The 17,303-nt window shown below is 47.1% G+C and overlaps 1 protein-coding gene and 1 long non-coding RNA gene across 2 annotated transcripts in view; one reads left to right on the forward strand and one right to left on the reverse strand.

Annotated features, from left to right (window-relative positions):
• LOC138365188 (uncharacterized) overlaps positions 1 to 17,303 on the forward strand; it is a 100,341-nt gene that overhangs the window by 58,632 nt on the left and 24,406 nt on the right. The window lies entirely within an intron of this gene.
• LOC123759981 (toll-like receptor 6) lies at positions 599 to 17,148 on the reverse strand. Its single transcript, XM_045745269.2, has 11 exons — positions 15,112 to 17,148; positions 12,184 to 12,343; positions 10,182 to 10,357; positions 9,617 to 9,739; positions 9,296 to 9,400; positions 8,303 to 8,419; positions 6,668 to 6,774; positions 4,469 to 5,383; positions 3,612 to 3,767; positions 3,309 to 3,396; positions 599 to 2,536 (listed from the first exon to the last, which is right to left on the reverse strand). The coding sequence occupies exons 1-11, from the start codon at positions 16,336 to 16,338 to the stop codon at positions 2,246 to 2,248; spliced, it is 3,465 nt and encodes a 1,154-aa protein (XP_045601225.2). The 5' UTR covers positions 16,339 to 17,148; the 3' UTR covers positions 599 to 2,245.

The raw sequence follows: 17,303 nt of genomic DNA on the forward strand, positions 1-17,303 counted from the left end.
TCTGGACAAAGGGAACTATTATAGAGGAACTGTACAACGGAGCCCTAACTAAAGTGAAGGAGACCAGGGGGCTGGTGAGTGGTGAGAGGCCAGCAGGAACACTGTGGAGGGGTGGGCTTGTGGTCCTGGGCTTGTGGTCCTGGGCGTGTGGTCCTGGGCTTGTGGTCCTGGGCTTGTGGTCCTGGGCTTGTGGTCCTGGGCTTGTGGTCCTGGGCCTAGGTGCGTGTCTCTCTCTGGAGATAATTTGCACTGAAATATCTACATTGGAATGTGTTACTATTATTCACATTTATCCCTTTTGATCTCCATGGGTTTACTTGCTTTCATTCACTAACAGTGTACACCGTTGTTCTCGCCTGGTTAATATTTTCGGAGAACAAACTATACAAACGAACATCAGAGATATAGTGTATATTAACATGTTTATTAGTCTCAATATATGGTTCATTAACCCTTAATGAGGAGTGAGGAGGGTGTGTTAACCACTAGATAGGCATCAGTAGGAGACGGGCACCCCTCGCTAACCTACTCTCCCGTCTGACACACTCACTACACAATATTTACACACACAACTTTGACGGGTAATAATAAAAATGAAAAAAGTTTTTCCCAAATAATGTGTAATTATATTTACATTCAGTTTTATATTTATAACCAGTATTCTCAGGTATTATTCGACAAAAATATAGCATGTGTAACACGTTGTGGAACATTACATTAATATTTTGAGCCCATAATATGAGCCCTCACATTGAGCCCATGTGGTGAGCCCATGTGGTGAGCCCATCCCAGCACTGCACAATGACCAGTACAGTTGGTAAAGAGGTTGGTGCCAGGCGCTCAAGAAGGTGTGTGAGACTGTGATGGTCTACGGTGTCACACAGTGCCTGTTGACCCTCACTGTGGCGCCCGTCGAACATTTGTCAAACAGTAAGTAGTGGTGCAGTTCTAGAGCAGTGTGGAGGACAACAGGTGTGGCAGTGTGGAGGACAACAGGTGTGGCAGTGTGGAGGACAACAGGTGTGGCAGTGTGGAGGACAACAGGTGTGGCAGGCAGTGTGGAGGACAACAGGTGTGGCAGTGTGGAGGACAACAGGTGTGGCAGTGTGGAGGACAACAGGTGTGACAGTGTGGGGGACAACAGGTGTGACAGTGTGGGGGACAACAGGTGTGGCAGTGTGGAAGACAAGGGGGGGGCGGCTTACATAACCTGCAGAATGTAATAAAGATTTGGGAGTCATTTTTCCTGACTAGCGTGAACTAGAGTATTTTATAATCCCAGTTTGATGGGACAGTAAGTAAAGCTAGAAAGCACTCGCTAGGATTCCATTACCAACATTTATGTAGCTAGGAACATGTACCCTGAGAGCCCAAGTCATCCCAACATGATGCACCGCACAATACCTTCACTCCCAGGCACGCTACACCCTGTGTTTGTCCCTCTTAATTTTAAGAGGGACAACTATTATATAAACTATAATATAAGATGATTGGTCCTCTGCCTCGCTGAGGTCAGCTATTATTGAGGGCTGTGTGTCAGCCTTGCGCGCCTGTTGGAGGTAGAGAGGATTTACAGCGTTAAGTATAGCACGCTCATCAGCGTGTAGTAGACGCTACTTAAGTATGCTTTCTGACCGACCAATAGCAACTGAAATTCTAATAGACAGAGCTAAAAGCACGAGAGGACTACAGAACCCTCACCAGGTGACGCATCCGATATAACGACTCTGGTAACACCGCCGTCATCAGCCGTTACTCCCATAGACCACATTGGCCAGGTGTGGTACAGTGGTGGTCGTGGCCAGGTGTGGTACAGTGGTAACGGCTGACATTATGGCCTGTTAAAATTTGCTACACACACAAATGTTTTTAAAGGCGATCCGTACTAACTTAAACTTAAACCTTAACTAAAGCATCTTAACACTACCTATCTTAATCGAACTGCAAGACAGAGTGCGATGGTGATGAGCGGGGCGCGCTGTGGTGACCTACTGTGAGTGATGGTGTCAGTAACTGATGGTGACAATGGTGACAGCTCAAGATGAAGGTGAGACTTACATATGGCGGGTGGTTGTTAATGTATAAGGACTGTGGACGCTCCCCGTGAAGTTGGCAGGGCAGGAAGTGAGGCATTCCCATGGGAAAGTCTACTGGTGGGAAAGGCTACTGGTGGGAAAGTCTCGTGGTGGGAAAGACTAGGCGTGACAGTAGGAAGTGAGAGAGAGGCAGGACGACAAGTTATGGACTACATGTGGCTCGTGTACACGGCCGCCTCGGTGGCTAAGGGCTTAGAAATAGTCTTGAGTAATCTGGCCCAGAAGAGTCGCTGTCCTTCGGCGTCGGTAACCCAGGCGAGGTAAGTGCGGGTCTTGAGCAGGAGCCGCAGCTTCTTGGTCTGCTTCTCCTCTGGGATACACTCCAGCAGCACCAGTATGAGCTTACACTTGCGCTCGTCCAGTATCCTGTTGCTGACCATCTGCAGCTCGAACATGCACCAGCTGCTCTCCACGAAGGCGGGCGTCAACACAACAATCACCTGCAGGAGACAACGTGATGCATCACTCTAACACCACACCTTGTAATGTTGCGCGGGGTGTTAGGCCTAACTGCAAGTACTGAAACAGGTTGCAGTATTCAGCACCATGTATGTGTGTGTGTAATTACCTAAGTGTAGTTACAGAATGAGAGTTACGCTCGTGGTGTCCCGTCTTCCTAATACTCTTTGTCGTATAATGCTTTGAAACTACTGACGGGTTTGGCCTCCACCACCTTCTCACTTAATGTGTGTGTGTGTGTGTGTGTGTGTGCGCGCTAGGAAAGAATCACCACGAGATGGTAACGAGGATGTGAGAAGAAACTTCTTCGGTGTAAGAGTCGTCAATATTTGCAATGGGTGAGAATAAGTGAGGCGGTGGAAGATAACGCGTTACACAACATTAAATGTTAAAAGTTACAAGTCACGAGAGCACACAATGATATAATTAAACTAGTACTAGGCGTGGCTCGGGTGACAGGCCCATCTAGAAGAGTAGAGTAACTAGTGAGTGAGGTGAGTAACGGTTGATAGAGAGGGAGGCGGGATATTGTGCTTCGGTGAGGCTAAAACAAGTTGCAGTAGGGAAGGAGAGAATGATGCAACACTAACGAGTTATAGGCTGGGCACAACAGTAAGTAATGACAGGTGAAACAAGTAGCAGACGTGAGTGAAGCAAGTAGTAGCAGAGTGCTTGAAGCAAGTAACATCCGAGAGCGTGAAGCAAGTAGCAGCCGAGAGGGTGCCGCAAACATCATGGTGTCCAGCGCCTCACCTTGCGGGAGAGCTCAATACAGCTGATGATGTTCTCTGTGATCTCCTGGCCCACCGTGAAGTCTCGCTCGTGTACACACACTCGGTACCTGCACGCACAAGGAAAAATACGAGGGAGCATATAATAAATATTTGTCACTAAACCTGATGTTTTCTTTATTTTTCACATATTTTTCTGTGATCAAACAGCAGGCAAGAGTGCAGCAAGTAGCAGCAGAGTGCTGCTACTTGCTTCATTAGCAGCACTCTGCTTATATACATATAGTATAAAATAAGCATGGTGGAGGCACAAGTGCAAGCTTACCTCCCTCCATCTTCAAGCTTCAACAGGAGATGTTCGAACACCCACTGCCGGTCGCTCTGGGAGTAGCAGACGAAGGTGTCGTAGAGATACTTGTCGCCCTCTGCCTTATGCGTCATCGTCCGTATCCTGATGTTGTAGATGACGTAGCGCACGTACCTGTGGGAGAGAGCAGGCCTCACATCTACTGACAGGTACCCCCTACAGCAGGGAAAGTCTCAGGAACCGAAAGTAGACTTACTGCAGGATTGGGAATGTGATCACTATTCCAGCGAAATGGAGATCCTCCATTCCAACGTTCTTATTGACGGTAATCAGAACGTTGGGCCGTCGGTACGACTATACAATAACATTAACTGTGCTTCAACAGCTCACTCTTCTTGTACAAGTCCGTTGCTTTTTAGCCCACTCTGGCAACCCTGGGCCTCCCGGTATCCTCTTGGCCTGGCTGTGATTCATTGTTCTTGGTGAATATCTGATGTCTTGGTGCATCGTCACCAGCTGGCGCTCCACCTGATATCTGACTTTAAACTTCAGACTGGAAGATGTGATCCCCACTCGACTTACCAATCAGCTCTAAGAGAAATCCTCTCGTCACCTAATCCACTTAGCCACCAAGGCTGCCCAAGTGTTCCATAGCAGGTAGCCAGTGCTTTATTTAACTTGAAATCAAATGATGAATTCGAACATTTATGGTAAGTACTTACATTAATGATGTTTGTATGTTGAGTAAATACCCCATGTAACAGAGGTTGATAGAGTTACACCTTGCGCAAGAAAGAAGACAATGACACCCTTGTGCCTTAAGATATACATGGTCTTATATTAATAACAACTTGGAAAAGCGAGGTAATACTCACCACCATTTAGAGTAGACCGTCACCACCGTCATGACCAGAGATAGTGCGACGGACACACTGATGATGACAATTCTGATGCCGTGGTTTGCGTAGTGACTTGTGGAGCTGTTGGAGTTGTCCTTGCAGGTGGCGTTCTTCATGTACTCGCCGAAGGTCAGCATGTGACCGTTCTCAGTACAACGGTACGATGACCAATAAGCGAAGCGTGTTCTGTTAAGGGTACCGTTAAAGTTCGTTATGGAACACCCACACTGGAACTCGTTGAAACGGAGGTCCACCATCATCAGACTTTCTTTATTGAAGTCCTGCACCATCGCCTGCGTTACAGTAGTGAGCGAATTTCTCGTCAGTGAGAGGGTCTCTAATTTAGTGTTGTTGGAAAAGTTTGGTTCATCCCATTCTTTGATATTATTGGAGTCTAGAAGTAGGTAAGTAAGATGACTCAGGTCATTCCAAAGCTCAGGGAATATGTTTCGTATATCGTTTTTGGACAAGTCGAGATATGAAAGCTCTTTGAGTCCCCTAAACGGAAGAAATGTGTATAACTGTTCCTTATATCCCCTTTGTGGCTTGTGCACTTGCCCTTCTCCTCTCTCCTGCTGGGTACTAGTCCTGATCATTGACAGGTAAAGGTTGAACAACTTATCACTTTCACGCGCGCGACGCTTAGAGCGTGAATTGTCGTGGTTACCCTTGACAAGAGCAGTGGGCATGTCTGAGAACCTGTGTGTTCCAGCGGTTGACGAGAGGGGGACTCTTGGGGCCATGTAGGTGGGGCCTTGATTAGTTTGGAAAATTATAGTATTGTCCGAAAGGTCGAGATATGTGAGGCTGATGAGACCAGTAAATGTCTCATTACTGAGGATTTGAATTGCATTTCCCATCAAGTAGAGCTTCTCCAACTTCGACAAATTTCTGAAAACCAAAAATGTAAATAAGTTTGGAGACATACAGATACAATACCTTCAAAATGGGAAGTTTTAAAGTTACTGTAAATAAACTGAATATTATCAACTCTGCATATTCTGCATAATATTTGACAGTATTCTCAGATTAAAAAGCATATTCTCAACACCAGCATCACAGACCACTCTTAACTGAGAATAAAGGCGTGTATCGTTGCTTTGATCTGTCGCTGTAATATGACCCCTGATCACTGATCACTGGGAACTTGAGTTAGGTCGGATCATAGCTTAAGTTTGATCATTTTATCTTAGATTGTTTTATTATTAAGAGAAACAAGCCCATTATTTTTAAGTTTCGCTTTAGGAGAGCGTATGTATCTATAAGCGAATGAGCATTGAAGTAAAGTGGAGAGATTGTGAGGCAAGAGTGGGAGCAGGAGAGGACACAGGTGGTAGTTCTTAGCCAGAAGCACCACATGTCAGGAAGAATTTGTAATGTATTTAGCAAGTGGATTGTGATAAAAAACGAGATAATGGAGTCTTAACTCTATAAATAGTTTACAATATTTCATGTTAAAGCACGTAAGGGTCAGGAATTTGTACCAGACAGTTTTGTACCAAGGAGCCGGTCGGCCGAGCGAACAACACGCTGTACTTGTGATCCTGTGGTCCCGGGTTCGATCCCAGGCGGCGGCAATGGGCAGAGTTTCTTTCACCCTATGCCCCCTGTTACCTAGTAAAATAGGTACCTGTGTGTTAGTCAGCTGTCACGGGCTGCTTCCTGGGGTTGGAGGCCTGTCCGAGGACCGGGCCGCGGGGACACTAAAAAGCCCCGAAATCATCTCAAAATAACCTCAAGAAGAAGATAGTAACCCGCTCCCACACTCACACCTGCTCCCACACACACACCTGCTCCCACACTCACACTCACACACACACCTGCTCCCAACTTTCAATATGGTTGTACAGAGAAAGATAACCTAGAGAAGTGAACAAGAAGGGTTAAGAGAGAGAGGAAAGCTTATTGGGATATACAAAACGCGGGTCTACATAGAGAAAGATGTGAGAAGGGAGGCCGTGGCCAGTGGAGTTCCCCAAGCAGCCCTCCTGGAGCCTCTACTGTTCCTCGTATATATGAACGACTTGTCTGGAGAGACAATGCTTCATGTTGAATGCAAATGGTATAAAAATAGTGAAAAGGTATATATATATGGAAGAAGACAGGCAAGTAATGGGGAAAGAAACAGGGGAAGAAATAGATTCCAGGACCAAGGAGAGGGAACGACGGGCTTACCTGAAGCTGAGGGGCTCGATGTATGAGATCTGGCAGTTTGAGAGGTGGAGGACGCGGAGGTCAATTAGGGCATTGAAGTGGGAGACCTTCACCTTTCTCAGTGGTACCTGTATATGGACAAATTAATCGTTATGTAATAGTTTAACACAAAGACAGAAATTGTGCACTAAAAGTGCATAAACTTGAAAGATTAAACATTGGCCAGAGGTCAGGAAAATGCTTCACCGACGGTTCTTGCAAGTTCATTCCACACTATGGTTGTGGGAGGAATAATAAGACAGCGAAGCATTGAGCTCTTGGCTTGGTGCAAGAGAGGGTGACCGTAGAAGCTTCAGTGTGAGTGATGCCACACCAAACATGTTCTTAACAGTTCTGGAAGTAGCGATTGAAGAGAGAAAAATGAAGCAACATTACAGTGAGAAGTCAATGGCTGGCTCGGGGTTAGGCCTGATTAAACTCTTGTTGTGTTAAAGTAACTGACTGATGCTTGGGATGTTATTGGATGCGTCTTTAATGGTCAAGACATTGATGAAGGACTGCACTAACCTAACCTACGCCTAACAATACAATGATCTTTAATTTATAATAATATTAACTAATATATGAGAACAAACCTGTTTTACTACATAGTATATTAAAATTTATGAATGGGTTTTGAAGGACGGCCGCCGCTTTAACGAGCCTCGCCTGAGGACAGGTTGACTGGCCCGAGGACACGTGTGGCGCCAGCTGGCACTGACACGTGTGGCGCCAGCTGGGACTGAGACGTGTGGCGCCAGCTGGGACTGACACGTGTGGCGCCAGCTGGGACTGAGACGTGTGGCGCCAGCTGGGACTGACACGTGTGGCGCCAGCTGGGACTGACACGTGTGGCGCCAGCTGGGACTGACACGTGTGGCGCCAGCTGGGACTGACACGTGTGGCGCCAGCTGGGACTGACACGTGTGGCGCCAGCTGGGACTGAGACGTGTGGCGCCAGCTGGGACTGACACGTGTGGCGCCAGCTGGGACTGACACGTGTGGCGCCAGCTGGGACTGACACGTGTGGCGCCAGCTGGGACTGACACGTGTGGCGCCAGCTGGGACTGACACGTGTGGCGCCAGCTGGGACTGACACGTGTGGCGCCAGCTGGGACTGACACGTGTGGCGCCAGCTGGGACTGACACGTGTGGCGCCAGCTGGGACTGACACGTGTGGCGCCAGCTGGGACTGAACATGTCAAAAGTGGACACAAAAGCAACACAAACCTCCATGACGTAAGAACCTAAACAAAAGTTACTCATCCATAACACACCAAATAATAATTTATTAGGAGATTGTAAAGAAATGTAGAGACAACATCAAGGTCAAGAAATATCATGACATTGTACCAATGAGAAGCGATAACAAGGACAATCCCTTACACAACAGTGACACGCTCTGTGACCAATAACAAACACACTGAACGTTTGTGACGACAACAAGACTCAATTAGACTCAGTCACAAGGAACAAACTAATTGAAAAACAAAAACCAGACAACAATTACAAAAAAACAGAGATAAATAAAAAATAGGAGCGGAGGAGGAGGAGAAGAGAGACAGGGGTAGAGAGAGAGATATAAAGAACAAGAGACCAAATAATGTCTGAACTTACTTCTTCGAAACTAAGATTCTGAAGTTTGGCCATGTTACTGAAGTCGACAGTGTCCAGGTCGAAGGTTCCCTGGGCGCTGTTGCCCACGGCGCGGGGGTTGCCACTCAGCGTCAACACCTGTCATCAACACCACCAGGTCACTCACCACTCACATACAGTTATTGACATACTACACACACAGGCAGGGACAAGGCTGCCATAAGAGAAGATAGAAGGCAAGAGAGAGAGGGGGGGGGGAAGAGTTAGATGAAATAAGTAAGAATTTCATTTGTTAGTGATTTCAGATGTTAGAAACAAAGAAATTAAGAAAACAAGACTATCGTATGGGTTTTGTCTTGTACTAGACATTGACTTCCTCTAGTGTGTCTTTGTCTTGGAGTTCATGAATAACGAAAGAATTATTAACCCGACCAATAATAATAATAATAATAACACTAATTAAATAATTAAAAAACCCATTATGAGATCACCTAATCCATGGAGTAATTATATTGGACCCCAGATTATCACGCGCGTGCACACACACACACACACACACACACACACACACACACACACACACACACACACACACACACACACACACACACACACACACACACACACTCTCTCTCTCTCTCTCTCTCTCTCTCTCTCTCTCTCTCTCTCTCTCTCTCTCTCTCTCTCTCTCTCTCTCTCTCTCTCTCTCTCTCTCTCTCTCTCTCTCTCTCATCTACTACTGAGTGAAAGAGAAAGAGAGAGATTGTTAGAGTACATAAAGAGACAAGATAACAGAGAAGAGGAAGAAGGATATAGAAAGAAGAATATATAAAGTAAACGAGGAAGGAGAGAGAAAGAGCAAGACGGAATATGTAGCTAAGAAAAGTTACCCATTAAGGTAAAGGGGTGAAACTTACGAAGAGGAAGATATCCACTGAAGGCAAGGGAAAGATACCTACTGGAGTTAAGGTACCCGGTGGGACTAGGAAGGTACCTGCGGTAGTGTGGGCGTACCGTGAGGGTGGGCAGGAGGGCCTCGCTCGGTACAGTCATCAGCCCGTTGCCGTCTAGGTTGAGTTCCTGCAGCGCCGGGAAGCCTTGGAAGGTGTCGTAGCGGATCTGTTGAGACAGTCTTATATGAGGAACTCATCTGGGTTTATAGGAAGTCGGGGTGCAGCTGCGTCAGTGTTATGGCGCAGCTGCGTCAGTGTTATGGTGCAGCTGTGTCAAAGTTACGGTACAGCTGCACCAAAGTTATGGTGCAGCTGCGTCAAAGTTACGGTACAGCTGCACCAAGGTTATTTAGCCATACTTAAGGCAGGTGTGATGACTTACCACGTTGATGCGGCTGTACATAAGGTTGAGGGTTTTAAGGTTGGCCATGAGAGGAAAGGAAGTGTTGTCCAGGCACTCGAAGGCCGAGCCGTGCAAGTCCAACATCTGCAGCGTCTCGTTCACCTGCAACGGAGGACGAATCATCATAAGTATGCTGGGGACCTGCACAGACGTATGTAAGGTAACTATAAACAGTATGATGACACCTTTATTTCAGCCCAGCAGGAAAAGACCGGAGAAAGACAGGAGCCTCGGTGTTCCATGAAGGAAATAACAGGCCAAAGTTAAATTAAATATAGGGTTGTTGTGAGTTAGCTAACGAGTTAAATGTAGTGTGTGGTTTAGTGTTGTGACACTAGCTAATATAGAGATATACACAGAGAGGACGCGAGCGCAAGGAGAGACTGAAGAGAAACTTCGGCAACCCCTGAGTAGCGGAGGGTTGTAATGGGCAGTAGAGAGTTGTAGTGGGTAGTAAAGTGTTGTTTTGGACATCAGAGGGTTGTGGTGGGCAGCAGAGGGTTGTGCTGGTAGCTTTGGGTTATGATGGACAGCTATAACTCACCTGCTCGAGGGCTGCAGTGGGCACCATGATATAGTTGTTGTTACTAAGGAAGAGCTGCTCGAGGTGGGCCCCAGCGAGCGGCACCAGCAGCTCCTTCAGCTCCTCCACCGACAGACCCATATTCTTGCTCAGGTCCAGCACCTTCAGCCCCTTCAGGTACTCCAGCGGCGACCCCGCTGTTGACACAAGTTTGGAGGAGTTAGTTCTTGGACGTGGCTACTGGGTGTGATAACGCAGGGTGACATAAGGGAAGTGTGAAGATGTTTAGCGTGAGACGTGCAAGATGTCCATGTGCACGATGTGGCGTGGAAGGTGAAGATGGCAATGGTTCGCAGAGTGACCATGTTGAACGTAAGAAAAGCGTTATGAGAAATGTAAGACCAGGATGATGGGCTCCGCTAGGAAGGTGTGTTGGTGAACGCTCAATATATGTACAACTTCCTGGATCTATATAGCGCGGAAACGTGCAGGATGATGGCGTGCAGGATGATGGCGTGCAGGGTGAGGGGCGTGAAGGATGATGGCGTGCAGGATGATGGCGTGTAGGATGATGGCGTGCAGGGTGGGGGCGTGCAGGGTGGGGGCGTGCAGGGTGGGGGCGTGAAGGATGATGGCGTGCAGGATGATGGCGTGTAGGAAGATGGCGTGCAGGGTGAGGGGCGTGCAGGGTGAGGGGCGTGCAGGGTGAGGGCGTGCAGGGTGAGGGGCGTGCAGGGTGAGGGGCGTGCAGGGTGAGGGGCGTGCAGGGTGAGGGCGTGCAGGGTGGGGGCGTGCTGAGTGGGGGCGTGCAGGATGATGGCGTGCAGGGTGGGGGCGTGAAGGATGATGGCGTGCAGGGTGGGGGCGTGCAGGATGGGGGCGTGCAGGGTGAGGGGCATGCAGGGTGAGGGCGTGCAGGGTGGGGGCGTGCAGGATGAGGGCGTGCAGGGTGAGGGGCATGCAGGGTGAGGGGCGTGCAGGGTGAGGGGCGTGCAGGGTGAGGGCGTGCAGGATGAGGGGCGTGCAGGGTGAGGGCGTGCAGGGTGGGGGCGTGCAGGATGATGGCGTGCAGGGTGGGGGCGTGCAGGGTGGGGGCGTGCAGGGTGAGGGGCGTGCAGGGTGAGGGGCGTGCAGGGTGAGGGGCGTGCAGGGTGAGGGGCGTGCAGGGTGAGGGCGTGCAGGGTGAGGGGCGTGCAGGATGGGGGCGTGCAGGATGGGGGCGTGCAGGGTGGGGGCGTGCAGGATGATGGCGTGCAGGGTGGAGATGTGTAAGGTCATTTCTTACCAACATTTAATGTCTGTTACGATGATACTCAAGACAGCTGCAACATCTATACATCAATGGATTAGAGAATACTGACGGTAGAGTGTCGGGAGCTGTGTTGCGTGAGAGTCAGCAACACAGAGCTGTGTTGCGTGAGAGTCAGCAACACAGAGCTGTGTTGCGTGAGAGTCAGCAACACAGAGCTGTGTTGCGTGAGAGTCAGCAACACAGAGCTGTGTTGCGTGAGAGTCAGAGCAACACAGAGCTGTGTTGCGTGAGTCAGCAACACAGAGCTGTGTTGCGTGAGAGTCAGCAACACAGAGCTGTGTTGCGTGAGAGTCAGCAACACAGGGCTGTGTTGCGTGAGAGTCAGAGCAACACAGAGCTGTGTTGCGTGAGTCAGAGCAACACAGAGCTGTGTTGCGTGAGAGTCAGCAACATAGGAATGTGTTGCGTGTTATATACGCTAGAGACGGTGGAGGGTCGTCAATCAGCCAACTTATTAACTAAAGAGTTGATGTTAGCATTATAAAGCACCGATATTTAGTCAACTCAAACTCCCCAAAAAAATCACTCCTCTCCAGAAAAAGTAGAGTTTAGGGCAACAAATACATGAAGAATAACATAGATTTATAGATGCAAAAAACACTAGAAGGAGTAAGATGATTCCTCAATAAGACGAGAGTGTGCATGTAGTTGAGAGGCGAGACCAAAGAGCCGAAGCTCAACCCCCGCAAACACAACTAGGTGAGTACTTACAAAATTGTCCGAGGGAGCAGTTTCTGAGGAAGAGGCTGGTAACTGGGCTGTTCCTGAGAGGCTTGAAGAGCTTCCCCGGCAAGTTAGACATTGGGTTGTTGTTCATGATGAGCACCTCCAGGCGGGGCAGCACCGTCTCGTTGGTGCCGTGCGGCTCCGGCTGTAACACACACACATCTTCACACTCCTCCTCACACACACACACACACACACACACACATATACTGCTGCGTAGTGTAGCTGCATGATTAAAACTTCTTGCAAGATAGAAATGTATGGTGATTGCGCCACCATGATGTATAAATGTATGGTGAGTGCGCCACCATGATGTATAAATGTATGGTGAGTGCGCCACCATGATGCATAAATGTATGGTGAGTGCGCCACCATGAAGTATAAATGTATGGTGAGTGCGCCACGTAGAGGAGGGGACCAGTAGACGTGATCACCCCTGAAGTAGCCTGACCCACTGCTAATCACTCCCATGTTAAACACATTGGAACACAAACTGGTCCACAGTACACAGTGCTATAATAATTCTTCTTAGTTACCGAACTGATTTCCAGTACTTCGCGCAGTCACTGTATTTCTGAGTACCTAAGACACCTGGGAAGGGATTGGGAACTTCTTTTGTTGTATTTATCTTAGTTCTGAAAGAAATCATAGATTAACATCATATCTTATCCGTGTCACATTTTGAACCAGTATTGATAGTTCATAGTCATTAAGATATCTTAAATTGTATCTATTATCCCAATCTCAACAACTTCATAATTTGTCGTGGCAATTGTTATGGGTCTGTAGAAATTAGAATATTTATTTCACTTTTTTATAAGAATACTGAATACATTTGCATCACCTGGTGTACATTGCATGCATTTATTAACCCATTTATAATCAATGAGTTGAAAACCCTTGGATACAGTGACCCATAATTTAACTTCGTACGTTGAAACTAATAACATCTACTCACCTATAAATGCAGCTTACGTAAAATATAGATTTTTTTGTCCCCCTAATAATCATAAAAGATAGGTACAATTAATTAGCAACAACCATACCGCTTGGGTATTTCTTATGTCGGGAAAACTTATTATTCCGCCTGAGGACATAGCAAAATTCAACAATCATATTATATGGACCTGTATGAATTTACACAAATTTGTCACGGAAAACAACAGAATCAATTGAGGGGTCAAGCAAGCCCATCAGCAGCGGCCGAGACACCTAGCTGCTCCTCTAGTGTCTCCCACATTCCTATCAACGGTATTTGTGCCGTTTTCTGTTATTTATCTGCTAGTTTGACGCCGATATGTAAGAAGGCGTCACTTCTCACCCATCGGTAAGTGGCGTGGTGTTTGTGCGGTGGTGCTCCCAACCTCATATACCGCAAAGCTCACTTCTGTGCAGTCATAACTAAAGGCGTCCTTCCTCACCCCATCTGGCAGCATGGTTCCTCACACAGACATGTGACCAATGAACCACAAGTGACACTGAATACATTATCAGGATAGGCTCAAGAACACGAGAGGTGATAAAGTAATTACAACGTTGCAGGCTCCTCATACCGACAGGTGCAAAGGATCGAGTGACTGGACGTTCGGGAGAGAAAATCTAAGGTGCGATCCATGCATGTATGAGTACCTGTGACTCATTGGCAGTGACTCCAGCGGTCGTTGGGTCGAGGCATCAAACAAATTCCTCGTGGAGCGCCATGTTAACACATTGTGTAAGGGTCTCGAACGTCTTGTCCAAGATCAGGTCTGTGGGGCAGGCAACGGGATGTCGACGTGGGACTAGAGCCTCGTATATGGTGAGTAGTGAGGTAGTTCCTCATAATTCTTGGGTGAAACAGTGATCTCAATTATTCCCCCTTTGTGTTATGAGGAAAGATCTTTCATTAATGAGTAAAATATGGGAATGTAGTGTGAATTATCGCTGCTTTTGAGAGAATAAGTGCTTTGTGTCATTAAGGAGTGAGGAGGATATTCTGCAGCGATGGCAGAGCGCCTTATTAATGAGTAACATTAATTTCTAACTCATTATGGTGAATATCACGTCGTGAAATAGAGTGTGGCGCGTAAGGAATGGAATGTTCACAAGTTTATTTTTTGTTTTTTGAGGGTCTCAAATTGTATGAGTTGAGTATTTATTTGGTTAGTGAGAGAATGGTTTTGCCTCTGCTTCAGTACATTGGCTTTGAAATGGAAATAATGAGGATGTGGAGAGCGTGGGTGGTGAGGTAAGGGCCTATAGGCAAGACAGGTTCATTATTGCGAGCTTGGAGTTTTTGGAAGGGGAGACTGAGAGAGAGAGAGCCGGGGACTTAGCTCTGTATGTGCAAGATACACTTGACATGGTGGTCACCTATGTGCACTGGAATAGATACTTTTGTGAGATGAAAGGAATAGCTCATGTTTACTAAAGCTGACACCCACACTACAGTTGTTAATAAAGCTGACTTAGACAGTCAGGAGCGTGTTATAATGAGAAAATATGTGTCATAATCTCACGCAGTTTATTCCCTCGTCGTTGCCTTGACTTCTCTTAACGTTTAACAACAAGTAATGCTTACATCATTATTGAATTTATAATTTTTTTGTTTAATATCTAAATAATATCTTTTAATAAATATAAATATGGCCTTATCGATCTCCGCTAGGTAATACTAATTATAGGAAGTGTTATCTCATTATCTAAAAGGTTGTTGAAAGACGAGTTTTCATATATATGATATCAACTCCACCCGAGGACGGACAAAGTAATATTAAATATTGACTGACTTTAAACATTAACTTACGTATTACCTCTCGAATTTTGTATATTTAACATGAAATTTAAATTTTGCACGCGGTCTTTGGTTTTAGATTGATCGCATATAATTTTCGAAATGTTATAAAAATGAAGAAAGAAGGGTTTTGTACTTACAGGGTAACTGATAAGGTTATTCTTTAGATTTAAGATCTTGATTGAAATTTCTCCAAGTGGGTCGCTCGAGTTGAAGACAGAGACGAAGCTGAAGGTGTTGAGGGTGTTGTAGTCGAGAGAGAGGGTGTTTAGCCCTGGTATCCGGTCGAGCTTTTGCCCATTGAACTGGTACAGAGGTCCATTAGAGAAGTAGAGTGAGGTGAGTGACCTGGGCAAGGGTGTGATGTCCGTCACCGTTTGAATCCCCGTCAGGTTGAAGATCAGATTCTTTATCTTTACATCCCATGCCGTATTGAAGTCTGGAATCTCGGTGATGTTTGTTCCCGTGCAGACGACGGTTTTCTGTCCCCTCTCTTTGTATAAGCAGCCCTCAGGAAGACTAAAGTCTTTTCCCGAATATAAAATCTCTTCTGATCTTTGTTCATTTAAGGACTGGTCATACCTCCCGTGTGACGGTAAATAAAGCAAGAGAGGATCTAGGTGATCTAAGGGTATTTCTTCAGAATCTCCAACCAGAAAATTCCAGAAGCATTTGCCCTTGAGTGTCTTAGTATAATCGAATGAATCTAATATATTAGGCGTCACTGTGTTGACAGTTTGATTAACGTACGTTATGGTAGTCTGATTCAATGTTACTTCCGTAACTTTGACTGCTGCACTTATAGAACTCTGGCTGTTTATATTTTCGTAAAGTGCACTAATTCTCACGGAATTTTCGTATCCTGGCGTGCCGTCATAGCTGATGGGCTTCGCCTGGTCTTTCCTCGTCGTGATAAACACGTCAGCGTCCATGACCCCGTCAGCGTCCATGACCCCGTCAGCGTCCATGACCCCGTCAGCGTCCATGACCACGTCAGCGTCCATGACCACGTCAGCGTCCATGATCCCGTCATCGTCCATGACCCCGTCAGCGTCCATGACCCCGTCAGCGTCCATGACCACGTCAGCGTCCATGATCCCGTCATCGTCCATGACCCCATCAGCGTCCATGACCCCGTCAGCGTCCATGACCCCGTCAGCGTCCATGACCACAGCGGCTGCCACTACCCCTGGCGAGGGCTCTGATGTGGTGTCCGAGTGCCCAAGACGGTGGCTACTAAGCTGTGGTTGAGCTGTGAGGTCTTGGATGGCCGCAGCTCCTGCAAGCGCGGCCAACAGCAAGAGGAGACCAAGCACCGATGTGGAGACCCATCGTCCAGCCCTCAGCACGCCTCGCACCTGCTTCATCGTTCCACACCTGCACCACTTGCCCCTTAACTCCAAGCCTCCAGCGCACACTACATCCACGCGGCAAGATGCCCAACCCCCTTCGTTTACCAGATGCGCACTCCACTTTTTGAAACGTAAATCGCTCACAAATATATTCTTATCAAATGTTTTTGAAATCACTTTTTAATAAAATTAAATATGTGTTTTCTTGGATTATATCCATTTTTACACAGATATTTTTCAATTTGAATTCTGTTTCAGCAATCTTTTAATATGTGCATTCTATGTATGACTCAGATTTACTCAACACCAGCTTCACCGCCACAAGTTTCTAACTCCTTCGCCCATCTCATTCCATTGTATCTCAAAGACAGATCCTTCCAATTGTCGAATTTCCATTGTGTTATATGTGGAGGTAAAGTATCCCAGACAGCGTCGGCAGGAAGTGTCTCAGGGCTGCCCGCGCTGGTCGAGAGCTCCAACAGAAATACGAGACCAGGACGACTGGATGCTGGCGAACCATCACACCTGCTGCCACCTGGGTACGTTATGGCAGCATTACGAATCCCGTCATTACTCAGGTGGCCACTGAAGATAGCAAAGTGTTAGCGTCAGAGCGGTATTTACGCTGCTTGTTCTTCAGGAGCTTTACTCTCCTGTCCTCGTCCTGCCAGGACTCTATCTTTCGATTACCTCCGACTGGGAAAGAGTGATAGATGCGTTGGCGGGCTGACACAACACGTCCAGGCCAAACAGGTGACAGTCTGCAAGAAAGCGGCTATTGTCACAGAGCTCGTAGAGACACTGGCTCGACCAGCCGTCGTCACCCGACACTCCGCTGATAGTGAAAGGGCTTATCACTCAAAACATATTGTTATCAGCTACTTGATGACAGCAGGGGAGGCAAATGTTTTCTGAGTTAGCTACAGCGCTTGTAATGTTTGGGTCAGCGGTGCTTGCTTACTAATGCTTATTATCTAACA

This window comes from Procambarus clarkii, chromosome 16 (genome assembly GCF_040958095.1).
Source record: "Procambarus clarkii isolate CNS0578487 chromosome 16, FALCON_Pclarkii_2.0, whole genome shotgun sequence".
NCBI classification, from domain to species: domain Eukaryota; kingdom Metazoa; phylum Arthropoda; class Malacostraca; order Decapoda; family Cambaridae; genus Procambarus; species Procambarus clarkii.

Excerpts from the sequence above, each read along its gene's own strand:
- LOC123759981 (XM_045745269.2), bottom strand. The coding sequence starts at position 16,338 with ATGAAGCAGGTGCGAGGCGTGCTGAGGGCTGGACGATGGGTCTCCACA. Across the intron at positions 9,401-9,616 it reads TGTACAGCCGCATCAACGTG|ATCCGCTACGACACCTTCCA; the intron begins GTAAGTCATCAC and ends CTGTCTCAACAG. Across the intron at positions 3,397-3,611 it reads AAGCTTGAAGATGGAGGGAG|GTACCGAGTGTGTGTACACG; the intron begins GTAAGCTTGCAC and ends TTGTGCGTGCAG.